This window comes from Jaculus jaculus, chromosome 4 (assembly GCF_020740685.1).
Source record: "Jaculus jaculus isolate mJacJac1 chromosome 4, mJacJac1.mat.Y.cur, whole genome shotgun sequence".
Lineage (NCBI taxonomy): Eukaryota > Metazoa > Chordata > Mammalia > Rodentia > Dipodidae > Jaculus > Jaculus jaculus.
Window position 1 is genome coordinate 156,905,867 of NC_059105.1, and position 20,209 is coordinate 156,926,075.

The window sequence follows — 20,209 nt, forward strand, 5'->3', positions numbered from 1 at the left end:
TGCATTTCTAAATTTTGGAGAGCTTCCCCATTTTTATTCCTTGAGTCTGACTGGGAATTTCTCTTCCTTAGTGCACTGGATGTCCTATGTGTTAGAGAAGGCTTTGGGGCAGAGGACACACACCCAGGGCCTGAAGCCACAGAGGAAACAAACTTCTCCTTTGTTTTGAAAGCTTCTGTAGCCTTGCCAGCGCATCAAACGGAGCTCTGTGTACCTCCCCCTCCACTGAATGGCGAGTCCACCATCCCTTTCTGACTACATGATCCACTTGAACAAGGCCACGGCCTGGAGTTGATCTGCCCCTGTTGGTCAGTTCAGTGAAAGCTAGGAAGCAGAGTCTTTTTCTAGTAGTGGGAACCCCGGGGAGCAGCCAGCACCCAGACCAGTCAGACCAGTGGCGCCTGTGGCAAGATGTGCGCGCGGATGCCCAGCAAGAGGTTGCGATGGTGACAGCATCTGCCGTCACATGCACACGCAGCCCGCGATCTAGGCCTCTATCCACTTCCAGCCAGCTGCCCAGAAGCACATGTGCAGGGCAGCCTCTTCCAAGACCAGGAGAGCGAGGAGATGTCTGCTGCTGAGATTAAGTTGCAGTAGGCATGGGCCGGGTGACAGAATCAGATTTGACAGAAGAGATCAGAAACCATTTGAGATTATGTTTCATTCTCTTGACCTCCTCTCCTGCTTCCTGCCTTTCTATACTTTCCATAGTTAATTTACTTATCTGAAAGAGAAAGAGGTAGATAGAGAGGATGGGGACACGCCAGGGCCTCTAGCCACTATAAACAAACTCCAGACACAGGCGCCACTTTGTGCGGCTGGCTTTACGTGGGTACTGGGGAATCAGACCCTGGTCTTTAGATTTTTTTTTTTTTATTTTTAAAAAGTTTTTAAATTACTTGACACAGAAAGAGAGAGAGAGAAAGAATGGGCACATCAGAGCCTCCAGCCACTGCAAACGAACTCCCAGACACATACGCCGGCTCATGCATCTAGCTAATGTGGGTCCTGGGGAATCGAACCCAGGTCCTTTGGCTTTGCAGGCAAACGTTTTAACTGCTAAGCCATCCCTCCAGCCCTGGTCTTCAGATTTTTGTAGGAAAGCGCTTTTAACTGCTGAACTATCTCTCCAGCCCCAACTTGCCATAGTTTTTATAGTGATCATGGAGGGGAAAGTAACCAACAAATGAGGGGGGAAAAAAAAAGCTCTCTTTTGAAGGCAGGAAGAGATAGATGTATGTTGAATTGTGTGAGAGTGATTACTGATTACAATTGAGCACTAAATTTAGTATGAGCTTCCCGGAAACCAGGGCACCAAAGGAAGTCAGGTGGGGCAGCGATTGTTGTCACATAAAGTAAGCATACAGTTTAACCCACAAGCGTGAATGTCTGGGGGCAGTGAGTTCTAAGAGGAATATTTATATAAGGAATGCTGAGGATCATAATAGAAAGCGCCTCCAACTGCTGATTTGTGGGAACTGTGCTAATGTTCTCTGAAGGTGATATTTTATATAGATCTCAATAGGAACTGAGGGTGGGATAATGGATTTCAACTTACAAAAGTATTCTCTGTGGGCAGTGGAGCCAGTGTGCTCCAGGTAAATTGCTTTGTGCTAAGTTCACTTTGTCAAGGGAGAGAGCGCAGATGACTTAGAAAACTTTGGATGTAGCCCGTCTTTCTCGGCTATCAGCTGTCTCAGCTATACTTCTAGCAAGTTCTTCTTTGCTTTGTTTTTCGAGGTAGGGTCTCCCTCTTGCCCAGGCTGGCCTACAGTTTACTTATGTAGTCTCAGGTTGGCCTTGAACTCACAGCGGTCCCCCTACCTGGGCGCATCCCAAGCAAGCACTGGGATTAAAGGCATGCGCCACCACGCCTGGCAGCTAGCAAGTTCTTGATCACTGTCAAGGCTGAGCCTTCTGATGCATGGCAAAGGCCATGGGGTTTGTCCTGTGGTTAGAGAGTGGTTCATACGTTCATCGCCGTGGATGGTCTTCCCATTGTGAATGCATGCTTCCAGGATAGACGCCAGCAGAGAAGGGCAGTTACTAGTGATCCTTAATGCTGCCCCGCAGACTAGAAGCAGAGTAAATTGCCCCTAGACTTATTCAGGGGGTGCTTACTTAGAAGCACAAACAGTGGTTTTGACCAAGTCATTCCTCTTTTTACTAAGAGGCATAACGTTACAGAAGCGCTCACGTGCACTTCATTTCTTTTCTTTTCTTTTTTTTTTTTTTTTTTTGGTTTTTCAAGGTAGGGTCTCACTCTGGTTCAGGCTGACCTGGAATTCACTATGTAGTCTCAGGGTGGCCTCGAACTCACGGCGATCCTCCTACCTCTGCCTCCCGAGGGCTGGGATTAAAGGCGTGCGCCACCACGCCCGGCTTCATTTCTTTACTGTGAGAACTAAACGATGAATATACAACATACTGATGTCTGGGCTATTGTAATTGGTAAATCAATGGGTAAATTACTGGTAGCTGTTTTCTTTGTTTTGTTTTGAGACAAAAATCTTACTCTGTAGCCCAAACCAGCCTGGAACTTGCTGGGTAGATCAGGATGGCTTCCAACTCATGATCTTCCAGCCTCCCAAGTTTACAGGTCGCCACCACGCCCAACTGTGGTAGCTTTTTAGAGGGGCAGTAGTGACAGAGGAAAGAGCAGTGTTCTACACCCCAGGATCAGGGTGTCAGAAACTACCAACACAAACAGGTCTGAGTCGTTGAAGCCAAATCCAGTATAATCACCATCGTGGCTTTTTTTTTTAATGAGAATAACTTTTGTTTATGTTTATTTATTTATTCGAGAGCAACAAACAGAGAGAGAGAGAGAGAGAGATTGAGAGAGAGAGAATGGGTGTGCCAGGGCTTCCAGCCACTGTAAACAAACTCCAGACACGTGTGCCCCCTTGTGCATCTGGCTAACGTGGGTCCTGGGGAACCGAGCCTCAAACCGGGGTCCTTAGGCTTCACAGGCAAGTGCATAACCGCTAAGCCATCTCTCCAGCCCCCACCCCACCGTTGTGTTTTGATGGATGAGTGGATGAAGTAATGCAGTTTTGGGGAATAAAAACCTAGTGTTTATAATTACTTGAGATATATCTATATTATGCTTTTCTTATGCAAAAGATTTTTGTTTTGTTTTCAAGCTGGGTTGAATAGGTTGCCTGTGACTTTATTTTTGTACCTGTCTTAACATTCCTTGGTATGGACTGTGTGCATCTTTATTATTTCTGTTCATTAAGGTCCAGCGAACAAAGCAGCAGGCTTTGCTGTGGGTACAGATGGGTCACAATTTTTCATAAGCGTGAAAGGATCCTTTGTTTTGTATGCTCGCTCTTTCCCTCTAACTGCATCTGAAGACTGGTCGCCAAAGAACTATAAATAGTGGCAGTTTCCTTTTTTTTTCTTTTCTGAACAACAATTAAGAACTTGAACCTTTTCATTGAACAGGTGGAGAGTACTTTTTATTATTGTTGGCTTAAAGTGGAAAAAAAAATAAAGCATTCTTCCCTGCCATATTTTTTTCTGCTCTCAGACTCTCCATGCTTTATTCCTGCTTTAAATGAGGATTTTTTTAAATTTAATTTTTTATTGACAACTTCCATAATTGTTAGCAATATCCCGTGTAATATCCTCTCCCTCCACTTTCCCCTTTGAAACTCCACTCTCCATCATATCCCCTCTCCCTCTCAGTCAGTCTGTCCTTTATTTTGATGTCATGATCTTTTCCTCCTATTACGATGGTCTTGTGTAGGTAGTGTCAGGCACTGTGAGGTCATGGATGTCCAGGCCATTTTGTATCTGGAGGGAGCACGTTGTAAGGAGTCCTACCCTTCCTCTGGCTCTTACATTCTTTCCGCCACCTCTTCCACAATGGACTCTGAGCCTTGGAAGGTGTGATAGAGATATTTCAGTGCTGAGCACTCCTCTGTCACTTCTTCTCAGCACCATGATGCCTTCTGAGTCATCTCAAGCTCACTGCCATCTGAAAAGAGAAGATTCTCTACCAAAAATGAGAGTAGCATTAATATAAGGGTATGAACATTAAGAAAAGTGCTTACTGGGCAGTTTGATGAGCATTACATATACATTTAGCCAGACACCAGCAGACGTTACAACCCTAGGGCTCATGACTACCCCTGTTGTAAGTTTTCAGTATCCCTCCCATGAAGCAGGCCTCCAGTCAAATTGGAGGGCAGTTGGTTCCTCCATAACAGACGTGCCACTATTAAAAATCTGTTGGCTCATTTGGCCTGGCTGGCAAAATATAAGGCTTGCAGTGTCCACTGTTGAGTATTTTCACTGGTGATTTCTCTCTCTCCCATTGAACTGCATGCAGTGTGGCTTTTTCCAGCTTTCTGTCAGCTGGTCTACATGGAGGAGGTAATCAGCTCAGCTCCGGCAGGATTTCTCAGTGACCTTGCAGCCCAAGTATGTGGAGTCTTCAGCAATAGGGTCTATTCCTGGTGGGAAATCAAGGGCCTCAGCAGTGGCCTGTAATGTTTGGGGGGCATCAGGGACCTCCCTGACCAACAACTCACTGGAAGGTATCCCATCCCTGGCACTGAAAATTTTCTAGCAACAATCTATGGCTCCTGAGTGTTCCATTGTCCAAATAAGTTGGTTTCCATATGATTTATTTATATCCTCTTAGATTTTGATTAGCCCTCCCTCCACCTTTCCTCAATCTCTTCCCCTGACCTCACTTGGGCCTTTTCACCCCCATTAATCTGTTCTTCTACTTAATATATACAATACCATACTATTGAGTCCCTCCAGCTTTCTATTCCCTTTAGCTTACTGGCAGAGAATACATTTCCTTACACCCCTTATGCATAGTACCCTGGTCACCTACTTTCTGTCTTGGCGCATTCTAGGTGCTTCTTACAAGTGGAAACACATAATATTTGTCCTTTGATCATTTATCATGAAAAAAAAATTTTGAAGGGCAAGCAACCAGTTTTATTGAAGAAAGAAAAGTAATGAGGATTTTTTTTTTTGTGGTGCTTTTTGAACCCAGGGCCTCATGCTTGCTAGACAAGCTCTTAACCACTGAACTATATTCCCCAGCCCCTTGGCATTAGGGTTTTATTTTATTTTATTTTATTTTATTTTATTTTATTTTATTTTGGTTTTTCGAGGTAGAGTCTCACTTGGGCCCAAGCTGGCCTAAAATTCACTATGTAGTCTCAGACTGGCCACAAACTCATGGTGATTCTCCTACCTCTGTATCTGCAGTGCTGGGATTAAAGGCATGTGCTGGGCTGGAGAGATGGCTTAGCGGTTAAGCACTTGCCTGTGAAGCCTAAGGACCCCGGTTCGAGGCTCGATTCCCCAGGTCCCACGTTAGCCAGATGCACAAGGGGGCGCATGTGTCTGGAGTTCGTTAGCAGTGGCTGGAGGCTGTGGTGTGCCCATTCTCTCTCTCTCTCTCTCTCTCTCTCTGCCTCTTTCTCTCTGTGTCACACTCAAATAAATAAAAATGGACAAAAAAAGAGGCATGTGCCATCATATCTGGCTTTATTGTAATTTTTATTTTAAAAATACTTATTTATTTCCATGGGGGCAGAGCCTCTTGCCTCTGCAAAGGAACACTAGATGCTTACACCACTTTTTGCATCTGGCTTATGTGGATAGTTTGGGAATTGAACCCAAGCTGACAGGCTTTGCAAAGCAAGTGCCTTTACCTACCGAGAGCCATATCCCAGGCCCTGACATTAGGATTTTGAAGTCAGTTCTCAAGGCGTCCTTTGGGACTTTCCCTCGTGGTCTAGTGATTAGGATTTGGCACTTCCTCAAGGCATCCTATGGGAAATTCTTTGTGGAAGGAGACTATCAGCAAGGCGTCTGTAAAGGAGACATGCGTTTTGGCCATTGGCATGTTATCAGTTCCTTTCTAGTTGCTGGGACAGAATACCTGACCCAAAAGCAGCCTATGGAGAAAAAGGATTTATTTCAGCTTACAATTTCGAGAAGTTTCATCATGGCATTGAAAGTGTGGCTGGAGCAGACAGCTTGCGTCACATTGTTACATCAGCCAGAATAGCACCATCGACTGGAGATTAAGTATTCAAACACCTGAGCCTATGGGGGACATTTTACATTTAAACCACCATAGGCATAGGATTTAATTCTTGAGATTTTCTTGTTTGTTTGTTGTTTTGAAATGAGATAGAGAGCAAGAGAGAACTAGCGCATCAGGGCCTCCAACCATTGCATTTGAACTCCAGACGCTTGCGCCACCAAGCGGGCATGTGCGACCTTGCACGTTGGCATCACCTTGTGCTTCTGGCTCAGGTGGGATCTGGAGAGTCGAACATGGGTCTTTAGGCCTCGCAGGCAATCACCTTAACAGCTAAACCGTTCTCCAGCCCTAATTCTTTGAGCTTCTTGACAGTTATCCTAAGACCGCCATCCATTGATCAGAAAAACTGTTCCCAGCCCAGAGTCAGTGGTCTTTTAGGGACTCACTGGAGTGCTATGTTGGTTTGTGAGCTGTTCTCTAAAACTTCATGGATAAAGTGACTACAATAATAAAGGCTGTCTACTTGTTTGGATGTAATTAAATGAAGATCTTCCAGTAGTAATAATATCTGCTACTGGTTAGAACTGTTACTGGGCTGGGGAGATGGTTCAGCAGTTAATAGTGCTTGGCTCTTAAGCATGACAGCATAATGGCCTTTGGGCCAAAGACTTCCAAGTTCAGTTCTTCTGGAACCCCTGTAAAAAGCAGGGTGGGGCTATGCACCTCTGTAATCCCCAGGGTGTGGGAAAGTGGCAGGGGGGGAATCATTGATGGACCTCCACTTTGGGTTGAGGAAATACACGGATTTTAAGGAAATACATGGGTAAGTAACAGGAGAAAAACACATGATGTTTTCCTCTGACATCTGCATGCATCTCCTGGGGTGTGCATACCTGCACACATATGCGTACACACCACACATCTTACACACACACCCCACACACATGCAAGTTTCTGTTACTTAATGAATGCCTCTGGTTAATAGCCTTTAAAAGCATAAGCTTTTTTTGAAAAATTGGAATTTTTAAAAAAAAAATTTTTTTTTAATTTATTTGAGAGGGCTGGAGAAATGGCTTAGCGGTTAAGCGCTTGTCTGTGAAGCCTAAGGACCCCGGTTCGAGGCTCGGTTCCTCAGGTCCCACGTTAGCCAGATGCACAAGGGGGCGCACGCGTCTGGAGTTCGTTTGCAGAGGCTGGAAGCCCTGGCGCACCCATTCTCTCTCCTCCCTCTATCTGTCTTTCTCTCTGTGTCTGTTGCTCTCAAATAAATAAATAAAAAATTTTACAAAATTTATTTGATAGATAGAGGCAGAGAGGGAGAAAGAGAGAGGGAGAGAGTGCGTGTGCCAGGGCCTCCAGCCACTGCAAACAAACTCCAGACGCATGCACCCACTTGTGCATCTGGCTTATGTGGGTCTTGGAGAATCGAATCGGGATCTGTTGGTTTTACAGGCAAATGCCTTAACCGTTAAGCCATCTCTCCAGTGCCAAAGCATGAGATTTTTGGCAACTGTGGGTTGAAGAATAATAAAGAGTCTTTGGCAATGATAAGGCTGGTAATTATTATTCTAGGTCCGCAGCATTCTTAGTATGTTCTATAGAGCCCTAGGCCGGTAGGTGATGGCTGAGGGGTTGGGCTTCTTGTAATGGCTCAACTCTTATTCGCTTTTTATGGACTGGATCAGAATCTATAATAGCATTCAAACAACAGGGTTACATAGCTTAAAACAGACAGAAAATCAACAAAAGCCTTGTCACGGTGGTGTGTCCTATAATTTGTATCGTGGAATTCAGCACAATTTTCATTTCCTCTATAAAATCCAAGTAGATGATGCATTTGCCTGGCTTTCTCCTATCTTCTTCTTCTTTTTAATATTTTATTTATTTTGACAGACACAGAGAGGGAGAATGGGCGCACCAGGGCCTCCAGCCACTGCAAACGAACTCCAGACGCATGCGCCCCCTTGTGCATCTGGCTAACAGGGGTCTTGGGGAGTCGAACCTGGGTCCTTTGGCTTTGTAGGCAAACACTTTAACTGTTAAGCCACCTCTCCATCCTTCTCCTATCTTCTTTTCAGCATGCACATAAAGCTTTTCACTGTGGTTGGTAAGAAGTCTTGACTGTGTCTCCAGTCAGCTCTATGAGAATTAGAACTGGCAAGGAAAAAGTGGAGGACTGTTTTCTGACTATACAGGCATGTGTAAACATATACAGATGTTTTCATCTATATAACATCAGTCTTACCTATCAAAATGTAACAAACATTATTTGTACCTAGCTACAAGTGTGGTTTTCTTTTTTTTAATATTTTTTTGTTCATTTATGTATTTATTTGAGAGCAACAGAGAGAGAGAGAGAGAGAATGGGCACACCAGGGCCTCCAGCCACTGCAAATGAACTCCAGACGCGTGCGCCCCCTTGTGCATCTGGCTAACATGGGTCCTGGGGAACTGAGCCTCGAACCTGGATCCTTAGGCTTCACAGGCAAGCACTAAGCCATCTCTCCAGCCCAAGTGTGGTTTGCTTAACCCTTTGTGTAGTTCTGAAGCATATTTTCTTTTGTTTTAGCTTCTGGAAACATAAAGGAGGTTACCAACACTGCTCCCGAAAGCCAGACGAAGAGCCACACTGCTACCGCATTCACCAACGGAGTCCCGAGGATGCTGCGGTCTCTGGCTGTCAGTATGGGGCTTGTAAATGAGACGGAAGGCCCCACAGAGGATTCCAGAACTTCAGCCTCAGGCTATTCTTCACCCTCTGTGGTAGAAACCAGTAAAGTAACTGAGGATCCAGGAGAGGGAGAGTTCACTGAACCATCCACAGAAAATGAATTTGGCCTTACGCCTCTACAAGGGCAAAGTGATTCCCCAAGTAAGTGTTCTGTCGTTGCTTATCTGTCAGGACATGTTTACATAGTTGGATTTTCTTAGCTGATCTCTTCAGGGCCATTTGTAATCTCTGAAAAGAAGTTGCTCCTTGGTTGACACCAGCTCCTTCGCATCATGATGTTGCGAATTTATCTTAGCTATGGAGGGGTGTCATCCCTCCTGTATATTTTTTATGATTTTATTTATTTATTAGAGAAAGGGAGAGAGAGAGAATGGGTGCACCAGGGCCTCTAGCCACTGCAAATGAACTCCAGACACATGTGCCGCCTTGTGCATCTGGCTTACGTGGGGCCTGGAGAATCGAACCTGGGTCCTTAGGCTTTGCAGGCAAGCACCTTAACCACTAAGCCATCTCCCCAGCCCACCCCTCCTGTATTTTTACAGGTGAGAAAAGTAAGAATCAGAGGGCTTTAGTAGTGCATGCACATGGAGACCTCAGCCTTGGGGCTCTCATGGTTGCTTCCATTTTCTTTTTTACTCTGTAGCATTGTCTTCAAAGTAGGAATTGGACAACTCTTAACGACTAGCATCAGCAATTTTGTTTAAAGACATAAATATAGTTCCCAAATCCATGGCTTGGTTTATTCCCTAAAGTTGATCTCCTCCCCCCCCGCCCCCCGCCCCCCGCCACAGGGCTCACAATTAGAATAATGTCTGGAGATGGGGATGTAGCTCAGCTGGTAGAGCAGTTGCCTGGCATGCACGAAGCCCTGGGTTCTATCCCTGGCACTGCATAAACGAGGCATGGTGGCACACACCTATAATCCTAACATCATGAAGTAGAGACAGGAGGACCAGAAGTTCAGAGCCAGCCTGGGCTCCGTGAGACTCTGCCTCCAAAAAGAAAGAAAGAACAGAAGACTTAGGATGATGTCTGTTTCTGTCACAACTGTTTTAGAAAAGCGCTCTAGATACTATTTTGAATAGGGTAGTGCATGTTGGGTAATGCATGTAAGCAAGGCTGCCTTGGCCGAGAGAGCTGTCCGCAGAGGTGACCCTCCTCAGCTACTGGGGTTCTCCTTATCCACTTTTTCTCTGGGATACCTTGCAGCCTTCGGAGGACCTCAGCTTGCCAGCAGCTCTGAAGCAGGAAGGGGACGTCCCATGCTCAGAGAGAGCACAGCTCCCTGGGGCTTGACCAACAGCGAGACAGCGACCAACGTGACAGAAAGCTCTGTGTCACATCTGGATGTCGCGAATTCTTCAGTTTTGACTCAGCTCTCGGGTGGTAACTCAGGGTCGGGTGAAAGAGGTTTCTCAGAGTCCTCAGCTACATCTTCCTCAGAAAGCCTGGACTCCTCTGTCCCACTTGGAGAACGTTCAAGTAAGTTCTATTTGGCAGAAGCATACCACAAGGAGGGGAGAGGGACTTGGATCTCTGTGCACTAATGCATATATTCATAAAGTCACCTTAGGTCCCTCTTGTTTCATCATTTCCAGGCCATTCTTCTAGCCAGGGAATGCACAGATATGCCTATCTGCCCCATCTTCCTTTCTGGTACATCTGAGTTAACTTTACATATATACATATATATGTATATATTTCCCCTCACCCCAATTCTATATATATATTTTTTTATTTATTTGAGAGTATGAGTGTGCCAGGGCCTCTGCAAATGAACTCCAGACGCATGAATCACTTTGTGCATCTGTCTGTCTTTACGTGGGTGCCAGGGAATTGAACTCAGGCCCAGTAGGCTTTGCCATGCAAGCAAGCATCTTCAACAGCTGACCCATCTCTCCAGCCCCAGGAGAGAGTGTTAATGTCACTTCCCTTGGCTCTCATAAGCAACTCAGGGGCTTGTGTGTCCTGTTGTCCTGTCCCCCACCCCCCCTCCATCACAGAGCTTCTGGAAAGGAAAGTATTACCTTTTTTTAAAAAAAAATTATTTATTTATGAGAGAGAGAGAGAATGGGTGAGCCAGGGCCTCCAGCCACTGCAAATGAACTCCAGATGCACCTGCCACCTTGTGCATCTCACTTATGTGGTTCCTGGGGAATGGAACCGATGTCCTTTGGTTTTGCAGGCAAGCACCTTAGCCACTAAGCCATCTCTCCAGTCTGGAAAGTATTACCTTTCGTGAGTCATCATTCACTGCCCCTTATCCAGTGCTTTTGTCAAAAAGACATCCCCCCTTCCTTTTTATTTGTAACTGTTCGCTCGGTGTGTGTTTGTGTGTGTGTGCGTGTGCATGTGTGTGTGTGTGTGTGTGTGTGTGGTGTATGCACACGTTATATGCTCTTGCAGAGGCCCCCTGCTCGCGCCTGCAGTGGGGGAGGGGCACTTGGATGAGGTGACAGGAACAGAACATCAGGTGTCCTGCTCCATCACTCTTCTGCCTGTTCTTATTTATTTTTTTAATCTTATTTTATTTTATTTTTCTCGAATTTTTAAAACATTTCCATGATTTTAAAAAACATCCCATGGTAATCCCCTCCCTCCCCCCACTTCCCCTTTGAAATTCCATTCTCCCATCATATCCCCTCCCCATCTCAATAAGTCTCTTTTATTTTGATGTCATGATCTTTCCCTCCTCTTATGATGGTCATATGTAGGTAGTGTCAGGCTCTATGAGGTCATGGATATCAAGGCCATTTTATGTCTGGAGGGAGCACGTTGTAAGGAGTCCAACCCTTCCGTTGGCTCTTACATTCTTTCCGCCACCTCTTCTGCATTAGACCCTGAGCCTTGGAAGGTGTGATCGAGATGTTACTCGGTACTCCAGTCACTTCTTTCCAGCACCATGATATCTTCTGAGTCATCCCAAGGTCACTTCCATCTGAAAAGAGAAGATTCTCTACCCAAAGTGAGAGTAGCGTTAATATAAGGGTATGAATATTAAGAGAAGTGCTTACTGGGCAGCTTGATAAGCATAGTATATACACTTATCCAGACATCAGCAGATGTTACACCCCTAGGGATCATGACTACCCCTGTTGTAAGTTTTCAGTATCAGGGATGTATTCCCTCCCATGGAGTGGGCCTCAAGTCCAATTGGAGGGCAGTTGGTTTCCACCATGACAGATGTGCCACTATTGCACCCATTGGCTCATTTGGCCTGGCTGGCCAATTATAAGGCTTGCAGTGACCACTGTTGTGTATCTTCACTGGTGGTATATCTTTCTTCCATTGAACTGCATGTAGAATGGCTTCTTCCAGCTTTCTGTCAGCTGGTCTACATGGAGGAAGTAACCAGCTCAGTTCCAGCAGGATTTCTCAGTGGCCTTGCAGCCCAAGTATGTGGAGTCTTCAGTAATAGGGTCTTACCATCGATTCCTGGTGGGAAGCCAAGGGCCTCCTGCCTGTTCTTACTTTGAGCCTGATACTGAGATTGATTTTTTGTTTTGTTTTGTTTTGTTTTTTTGCCAACCCCAGGGCTGTTCTCTGCTCCCCTCGTGGCATGGGTTACAGGTATGCATGGCCTCACTGGCTCTTTATATGGGCTCTGGAGATGTGAACTTCAGGCGCCTCAGGCTCTCAAGCTTACACAGGAAGTGCACCTAACCACTGATCCATCCATCCACTCCCCTCTTTTTAAAACCTTTGTATTGACAACTTCCACAAATATAGACAACATGCCATCATCAGAATCCCCTCCCACCATCCCCTCTGCCCCTCCACTGAGTCCCTTCTTCTTTCCAACCAGACTGTCTTCTATTCAGCCCCTCTCTCTCTCTCTCTTTTTTTTTTTAAATTTGGGAGCGACAGACACAGAGAGAAAGACAGATAGAGGAAGAGAGAGAGAATGGGCGCGCCAGGGCTTCCAGCCTCTGCAAACGAACTCCAGATGCGTGCGCCCCCTTGTGCATCTGGCTAACGTGGGTCCTGGGGAATCGAGCCTCGAACCGGGGTCCTTAGGCTTCACAGGCAAGCGCTTAACCGCTAAGCCATCTCTCCAGCCCCCCTCTCTCCTTTTTAAAAACAAATGGAACGTGTAAATCATGTGCTAGACAATTTGTCCCTTAAAGTGAATAATTACTTCCATGTTTATTTTAATACTGTGCAACTGTCACTACTATCTAATTCCAGAACATATTCATTATCTTCCCTCAAACCCCACACTCGTCAGCAATTACTTCGGATTCTGCCCTTCTTTCTGGCAACCACTTAATTTACTATTCTTTAAAATTTATTTATTCATGTTTTTTGATTTTTCGAGGTAGGGTCTTGCTCTAGCCCCAGGCTGACTGGAATTCACTATGTAGTCTCAGGGTGGCCTTGAACTCATGGCACTCCTCCTACCTCTGCCTCCCGAGTGCTGCGATTAAAGGCATGCGCCACCATGCACGACTCCTGAAATACTTTTTTAACTTTTAATTTTATTTCATTTGAGAGAGAGAAAGAAGAAGAAGAGAGAGAAAAAAAATGGGCACGCCAGGGCTTTCAGCTGGTGCAAATGAAGTCCAGACACACGCACCAACTTGTGCAACTGCTTTATGTGGGTCCTGGGGAATGGAACCTGGGTCCTTTGGTTTTGCAGGCAAGTGTCTTAACTGCTAAGCCATCTCTCTATCCCAACTTGTCATATCTTTAATTCCATATGGTCTTGATTCATTCATGTTGTAGCATATATCAGTTCTTTATTCCTTTTATGGCTGAATGGTATTCCAGCAGGGATAGTCTCTCATCAGTTGGTAGATGGTGATGTTCCCACCTTTTCGCTGTTATTAATAATGTTTCTGGGGCTGGAGAGATGGCTTAGCGGTTAAGCGCTTGCCTGTGAAGCTTAAGGACCCCGGTTCGAGGCTCGGTTCCCCAGGTCCCACGTTAGCCAGACGCACAAGGGGGCGCACGTGTCTGGAGTTCGTTGGCAGAGGCTGGAAGCCCTGGCGCGCCCATTCTCTCTCTCTCCTTCTATCTGTCTTTCTCTCTGTTTTTGTCGCTCTCAAATAAATAAATAAAAAATGAACAAAATAATGCTTCTGCGAATGTTCAGTGTTTGTCTTGGAATTGCCAGGTAGCCCCATTTTTAAGCTTTTGAGAAACTGCTAAACTGTTTTCCAAAGTGACTATATGTACTAGCATTGTACAAATGTTCAATTGTGTCCATATCCTCACCAACATTTGTTATTATCCATCTTTTTGTAAATTTTTCATTTATTTATATTCATTCATTTAAGAGTGACAGAGAAAAGGAGGGAAAAAGAGAGAGAAAGAGTAAGAGGGAGCAAGAGAAAGAGAATGGGCGTGCCAGGGCCTCCAGCCTCTGCAAACGAACTCCAGACGCGTGCGCCCCCTTGTGCATCTGGCTAACGTGGGTCCTGGGGAACCGAGCCTCGAACCGGGGTCCTTAGGCTTCACAGGCAAGCGCTTAACCACTAAGCCATCTCTCCAGCCCTAACCATCTTTTTTTTGATTCTTAAAAGTAATTTATTTGCTGGCGTGGTGGTGTACACCTTTAATCCCAGAAACTATCAAGGGTCCTCCTGGCTCTCTCTCCCCAGTGCCAGAATGCTAGTCATGTGCCACTATGCCTGACTTTTACATGGTTGCTAGGGTCTGGATTCAAGTGTTCGTGCTTGCACAGCAATACTGCCCACTGACCATGTCCTTGGCCCCTTGTGGACATTTTTAAAATATATTTTATCTATTTATTTATTTGAGGGAAGGAGGGAAAGAGAGAGAGAGAATAGGCACGCCAGGGCCTCCAGTCACTGCAAACGAACTCCAGATATATGCGCCCCCTTGTGCATCTGGCTTGAGTGGGTCCTGGAGAGTTGAACCGGGATCCTTTGGCTTTGCAGGCAAACGCCTTAACCACTAAGCCATCTCTCCAGCCCCCCCCCCCCTTGGGGACTTTTGAAAATAATTCCCAGAAGTCCTTTGTCAATGGAAAGCACGCGCTGGCCTAAGCAAAAACGCTTACCATTAAGCTTTTAATAGGTTTAAATTCTTAACTACCAACCACAGCCAACGGAACTGCACGTTCCCCATGTGAAAATCCTAGTTGTGAGGAAAAAAATGCAGCTTCTTTTTAGAGGACATGGAAAAGCAGGTACTGGTCGTGAGAGAATAAAGCTCACAGTCTTGTGGGCTGGAGAGATGGCTTACCTGCGAAACCTAAGGACTCTGCTTCAATCCCCATGACCCACGTAAGCCAGATGCACAAGGTGGTACTTGCATTCTCTACATATGCCCCTCACTCTTTCTTAAATAAATAAAGAAATAAAATATTTTTTAAGAAACAGAATTTTAGGTTCTTTATTTTGTGCAGGGGAGCAGCAGTACTGGGGATCAAACCCAGGTCTTCATACCCACTAGACAAACGTGCCAATACTACGCTATGCCCACGGCCCACAGTCTTAAGCTCCATAGACTTTTTTTTTTTTTTTTTTTTTTTTTACATCTCTTCAATACCCTTCCTTTCTATAATTAATGCTCAGTTGGTTCATGTGGAAAATGTGATTTCAGTGTTATCAGATCTTGGGGTTATAAAAAGCTATATAAGGAATAGCCTCATTCCCAAAATGATTTCACTGTGGGTTAACATAATACTTTATCTCTTGTCCTCTGAATCACCCACAGCTGACTGATCTGATGCCCACCCAGCCCTTCCCAGTTCTCAGTCTGTTCCTTTTCTGGGTTCAGCTGTCTTCGGTCATGGCCCTTCTCTATTAAGTCTATAATCCTGATGTACTTGTTTGCCTAGATTTTTTTTTTTTTTTCCCTTTGCCCAAGAAACTGTCCCAGGGGGTGGACCAGTCACACTCTTGAGCTTCTCCTGGGTGACTCCTGATTCCTTAAGCCTACCTCAGGTCACTTCTTTTTCTGGCTCTTGGCTTGTTATTGCTCTAGGTCACTGGATGTCCTGTCTCTATGCTTATTCCTATTGGCACCAGTCAGCTGGCTGAAGGCTTCTTTGCTGAGCTGGATAGAAATTATGAGTCGTCAAAAAGCTCTTCAGATCTAGTCTCTAGCAGCTTTCGTTTTCCCTCAAGGTGCGACAGCTTCGAGCGGTGGCAGTAGAAGCAGAGCAAGTGACACTCTTTAATGTCACCTGTGCAGACCTCCAGCGTCAGGACCCTTGGTGGCTAGTGTTACAGCTCTCAGCCTGGGGCTTGAGACCCTTGACCCTCAAAACTTGGGTTGGAGGTATGGCTTAGCAGTTAAGCCACTTGCCTACAAAGCCAAAGGACCCAGGTTTGATTCCCCAGGAGCCATATAAGCCAGATGCTCATGGTAGCACAGGTGTCTGGAGTTCGTTTGCAGTGGCTGAGGCCCTGGTGTGTCCGTTCTCTCTCTCTCCCTCTTTCTCTCTGTCAAACAAATAAAAAAAAAAAACAAACAAATTTCGACAGCTATCTGTCCTGCTTTTTCTTAAAGTTTTATTCACTTATTTGAGAGAATCAGAGAGAGGCAGACAGACAGAGCAAATGGGCACGTCAGGGCCTCCAGCTACTGCAGAGGAACTCCAGGCGCATGCGCCACCATGTGCATCTGGGTTACGTGGGTCCTGGGGAATCGAACCTGGGCTCTTTGGCTTTGCAAGCAAATGCCTTAACCACGAAGCCGTCCCTCCGGCCCGCATGCTTTTTCTTTATCAGCTCCACACTCCCTCCTGTGGTTTCTGTTTCTCTTCTTTCTACTCTGGCTGCTCGGGAACTGCTCAGCTGTTTCTGCAGGGGTGGCTTTGTGGACCTACCCAGTGTGTCTGCCTGGGCCTGGGCCTCACCCAGGGAGCCGGGGCACTCAGTGGATGGTACCTGAATTTAAGTACCGGGGCCGCCAGGGTAATTCCATCACAGGCATCTGCGGCCAGCACCGCCCCAGCCAGCGCTGTCCGTGATGGTTCTAAGCCATCCCTGCTTCTTCAGCGCTTAACCAATGCTCTGCCCTGGTAAGCTAGCTGGTCCTGGGGCTCAGCAACCAGATGCCAAGTTGCAAGCAAGGCTGTTCAGGATCCCAGCACAAGCAGGCACAAGCTCCAAGAATCCTCTCCAAGGCCACTCCAGCTATCAAACAGAGGTCGCAGGTGCTTTGAACAGGAAAACGGCAGACACTGGGGGGGGGGGTCTTTGTGGGTGGAGGTGGCTGTGGGCAGTGCCAGGTGTGCTCCCGTGGTCTTCAGTTGTCAAGCCGCAGCCTGGCAGGCAGCTGGCGCTGCCCTCACGCACTGCTCTCTGCACCTACTGTTGCAGCCCTGGGAACAGCCTGCTCACATAACCCCAGACTGGTGTTTACTGGTGAAAGCACCGACCAAAAGCAGCTCATGCCTCTAGACTCAAGGGGAGGCTCCATGACGGCAGGGGAAAACAGCATGAGCGGGGGGTGGACATCACCTCCTGGCTAACGTCACGTGGACAACAATAGCAAGAGAGTGTGCCAAACACCAGCTGGGGAAAGCTGGCTATTAACACCCATAAGCCCACCCCCAACAATACACCTCCCCCAGGAGGCTCCGGTTCCCAAATCTCCATCAGCTGGGGACCTAGCATTCAGAACACTTAAGTGTATGGGGGACCCCTAAATCAAACCATCTCAGCCTTGCCTCTTATCAGTAATCCCAGTCATTAAGGTGTATGTTTTGGACGAATCACAGGCCTGCTCCTTAGTACCTCTCACAGAAATGCCCTCTTCCTGGCCAAGATGGAAATGGTTCATCAAGGCTTGCAATTGTAAAGAGTACAAACTTTGTTTGAAACAGCCCTGCCTGGGGCTGTGCTTTTAAGTGTGTATGGGGGGGGGGGTGTCAACTGTGGTCTTTGCTTGCATAGTTGTTTCCAGGCGGCTGTAAGGGTAGATAGGCTGGCTGTTCCACTGGTGGTCCTTTTGTTCAGGGAAGTTTGGTCAGCAAGAGAAAAGTTCAATAGGTGCTAATTACGGAGTCACAAGGCCTCATCCCCAATGTTTTTGCTTGATTACTGGAAAATGAAGATCTTCTTAAAATATAAATGTAGGCTCATGAATACTCAGCTATATAATAGATTGTGTGCGTGTGTATGTCCGTGTGAGTGTGTGTTGATGTGTTAGTACAGGGGACATGTGTGCCATAGCATACAGGTGGAGATCAGAAGACATGGGTCAGTCCTTGCCTGTCCATCTCATATGAGGCAGGGTTTCCTGGTCTGGATGCTCACTCTGCTATTAATATATATATATTACACACACACACATATACATAGGGCTGGAGAGATGGCTTAGTGGTTAAGCACCTGCCTGTGAAGCCTGAGAACACTCCTCTCCCCCCCCCCCACTGTCCCCTGTTCGAGGCTCAATTCCCCAAGACCCATGTAAGCCAGGTGCACAAGGTGGCACACGCATCTGGAGTTCATTTGCAGTGGCTGGAGGCTCCGATGCGCCCATTCTCTCTCTCTCTTGCTCTGCCTCTTTCTCTCTGTATGTCGCTCCCAAATAAACAAATATATATAGAGAGAGATATAGACATGTCTTTGTTTGAGAGAGATTGAAGATAAGAGAATGAGCATTAATATACCAGGACCCATTGCCACTGAAAACGAACTCTGGATGTGTGTACCACTTTGTACACCTGGCTTTATGTGGGTACTAGGGGATAGAACTCAGGTTGGCAGAGTGCAAGCAAGAACATTTAACCAGTCGTCTCTGTAACCCATCTTTGCTATTCTTTGCTGCTCTCCCCAAGCGCTTCCGGGAAATGCTCCGGTCCCCTCCTCCCGTCTCCATGGCTTCCCGCTTTTTGAGTCTTGGGATGGATCTGGAGAACAGAACTCAGGTATTCCGGTTGTGGTGGCAAGTGCTTTATTCAGCGAGCCATCATCTCCTCATCCCTATTTGAACAGACTTTAAATAATGCTTTACATTTGCCCAATGTTTAGGAAAAGATGGGCTCCCCACCCCACCTATCTCGCTGTCTTGAAATGACTTGACCCGACACGTATCTTTATATCCCTTTACCATCAAAGTATGCCCATGGGGCATCAAAGGCTGGTCTGGGCTGGAAATGGGGATGAGAATCACAGAGACTCTTTTCCCACAGAGCCCCATTTGAAAGTCTCTGGCCACAAAGAAGTGGACTTACGTCATTTCTGAAGAGGATTTATTTGATAATCTCATAAAGTAACCTAAGCTTCGTTAAGTTCCTAGCATACAACATATACCCCAGTAGGAAAGAAAGGATATTTGTTCATGTGTCCCCTTCCCTCTTTCATCCCATCAACAGCAGAGGACAAGTGTATTTTTTAAATATATAAAAAGGGGGAGAGCTGGAGACATGGCTAATGGTTAAGAGTGCTTGCCACACATGTTTGAGGGTCTTAGAGGGCTTAAGATCATCTGAGTTTGATTCTTAGCACCTGTGTAAAACAGATAGGTGTGGCTGTACATATCTGTTACCCCAGTACTGTGGGGAGCAGAGTAGCCCTGGGGCTCACAAAAACTGCAATTCTGGGTTTAGAGAAAAACTCTGTCTCAAAGAAATCTGCTGTGATAGGGGAGGACATCTGATATTCTCTTCTGACATCCACGCATGCACACACATGTAATATACCACATGCGCGCGCGCACACGCGCACACACACAAAGCAAGCCCACCTTTAACCTCCAGTCACATGCTGTTTCTTGGCCATGTGCTAATACCAGGCTCTGAGATGGTCCCAGTGAAGACCTTAGGCCCCCCAAAAGTTGTCTTTTGCCCACCAATTCACCTCTCCTCTTGCTGCTTCCAAGTCCCCCAATATAAACTTTATCCTGTACCACCAAACAGAAATCCAGCATTGACCCTTTCTCTTTAGTAATAAAGCTTAGCCTAGATCCAGGCATCTGAACAAAGGTGCTGATCCACAGTTTCACTGCAGATAACGATGAGATGGCCCAGGGAAGCTTTTGAGCTCATAGGAGCTCAGGTTGTGAGGCTCTGTGATGTAGAGGATCCACATTTATCTGCCGCTCCCTTTTCTTGCAGCTCTGGAAGACACTGTGGCTCTCAGTGACAGTTCTGACTCAGAGGAGGGCACTTCCTGGGCACGATCCCATGGCACGCACACTTCGGCTACTCTGACCAGAAGTGGGGAGCGCACGCTGCGTTCTCTCAGCCTCACGGACGCAGCGACCTCTGCAGAGGTGGGCAGTGCTGCCCGCTCCACTCGGCGCCGCAATGTGACGGATCACACGGGACTGCTGCCCGGGTCATCTGCTGTCCAGCCTGCCCTTGGAGGTGGTGTGTCTTCCGCCAGAGATTCTTTCCCAAGCTCCCTCAGCTTTTCTATCAATTAACTCACAGTCCTGGGATGATTAAGTTGGCTGGCAACCCAAAAAGTATCTTCCAGCTCTTAACATAAGAGGTTAGGTTACATCAGTTTATAGGCTTGCTGAGGTAT

At 46.4% G+C, this 20,209-nt stretch overlaps 1 protein-coding gene across 1 annotated transcript in view; it reads left to right on the forward strand.

Moving 5' to 3' along the window:
- Heg1 (heart development protein with EGF like domains 1) overlaps positions 1-20,209 on the forward strand; it is a 109,234-nt gene that overhangs the window by 43,338 nt on the left and 45,687 nt on the right. The window contains exons 3-5 of the mRNA XM_045146905.1: positions 8,595-8,897; positions 9,966-10,238; positions 19,795-20,046. Coding sequence (XP_045002840.1) covers positions 8,595-8,897; positions 9,966-10,238; positions 19,795-20,046 — 828 coding nt within the window. The remainder of the gene's footprint in view (positions 1-8,594; positions 8,898-9,965; positions 10,239-19,794; positions 20,047-20,209) is intronic.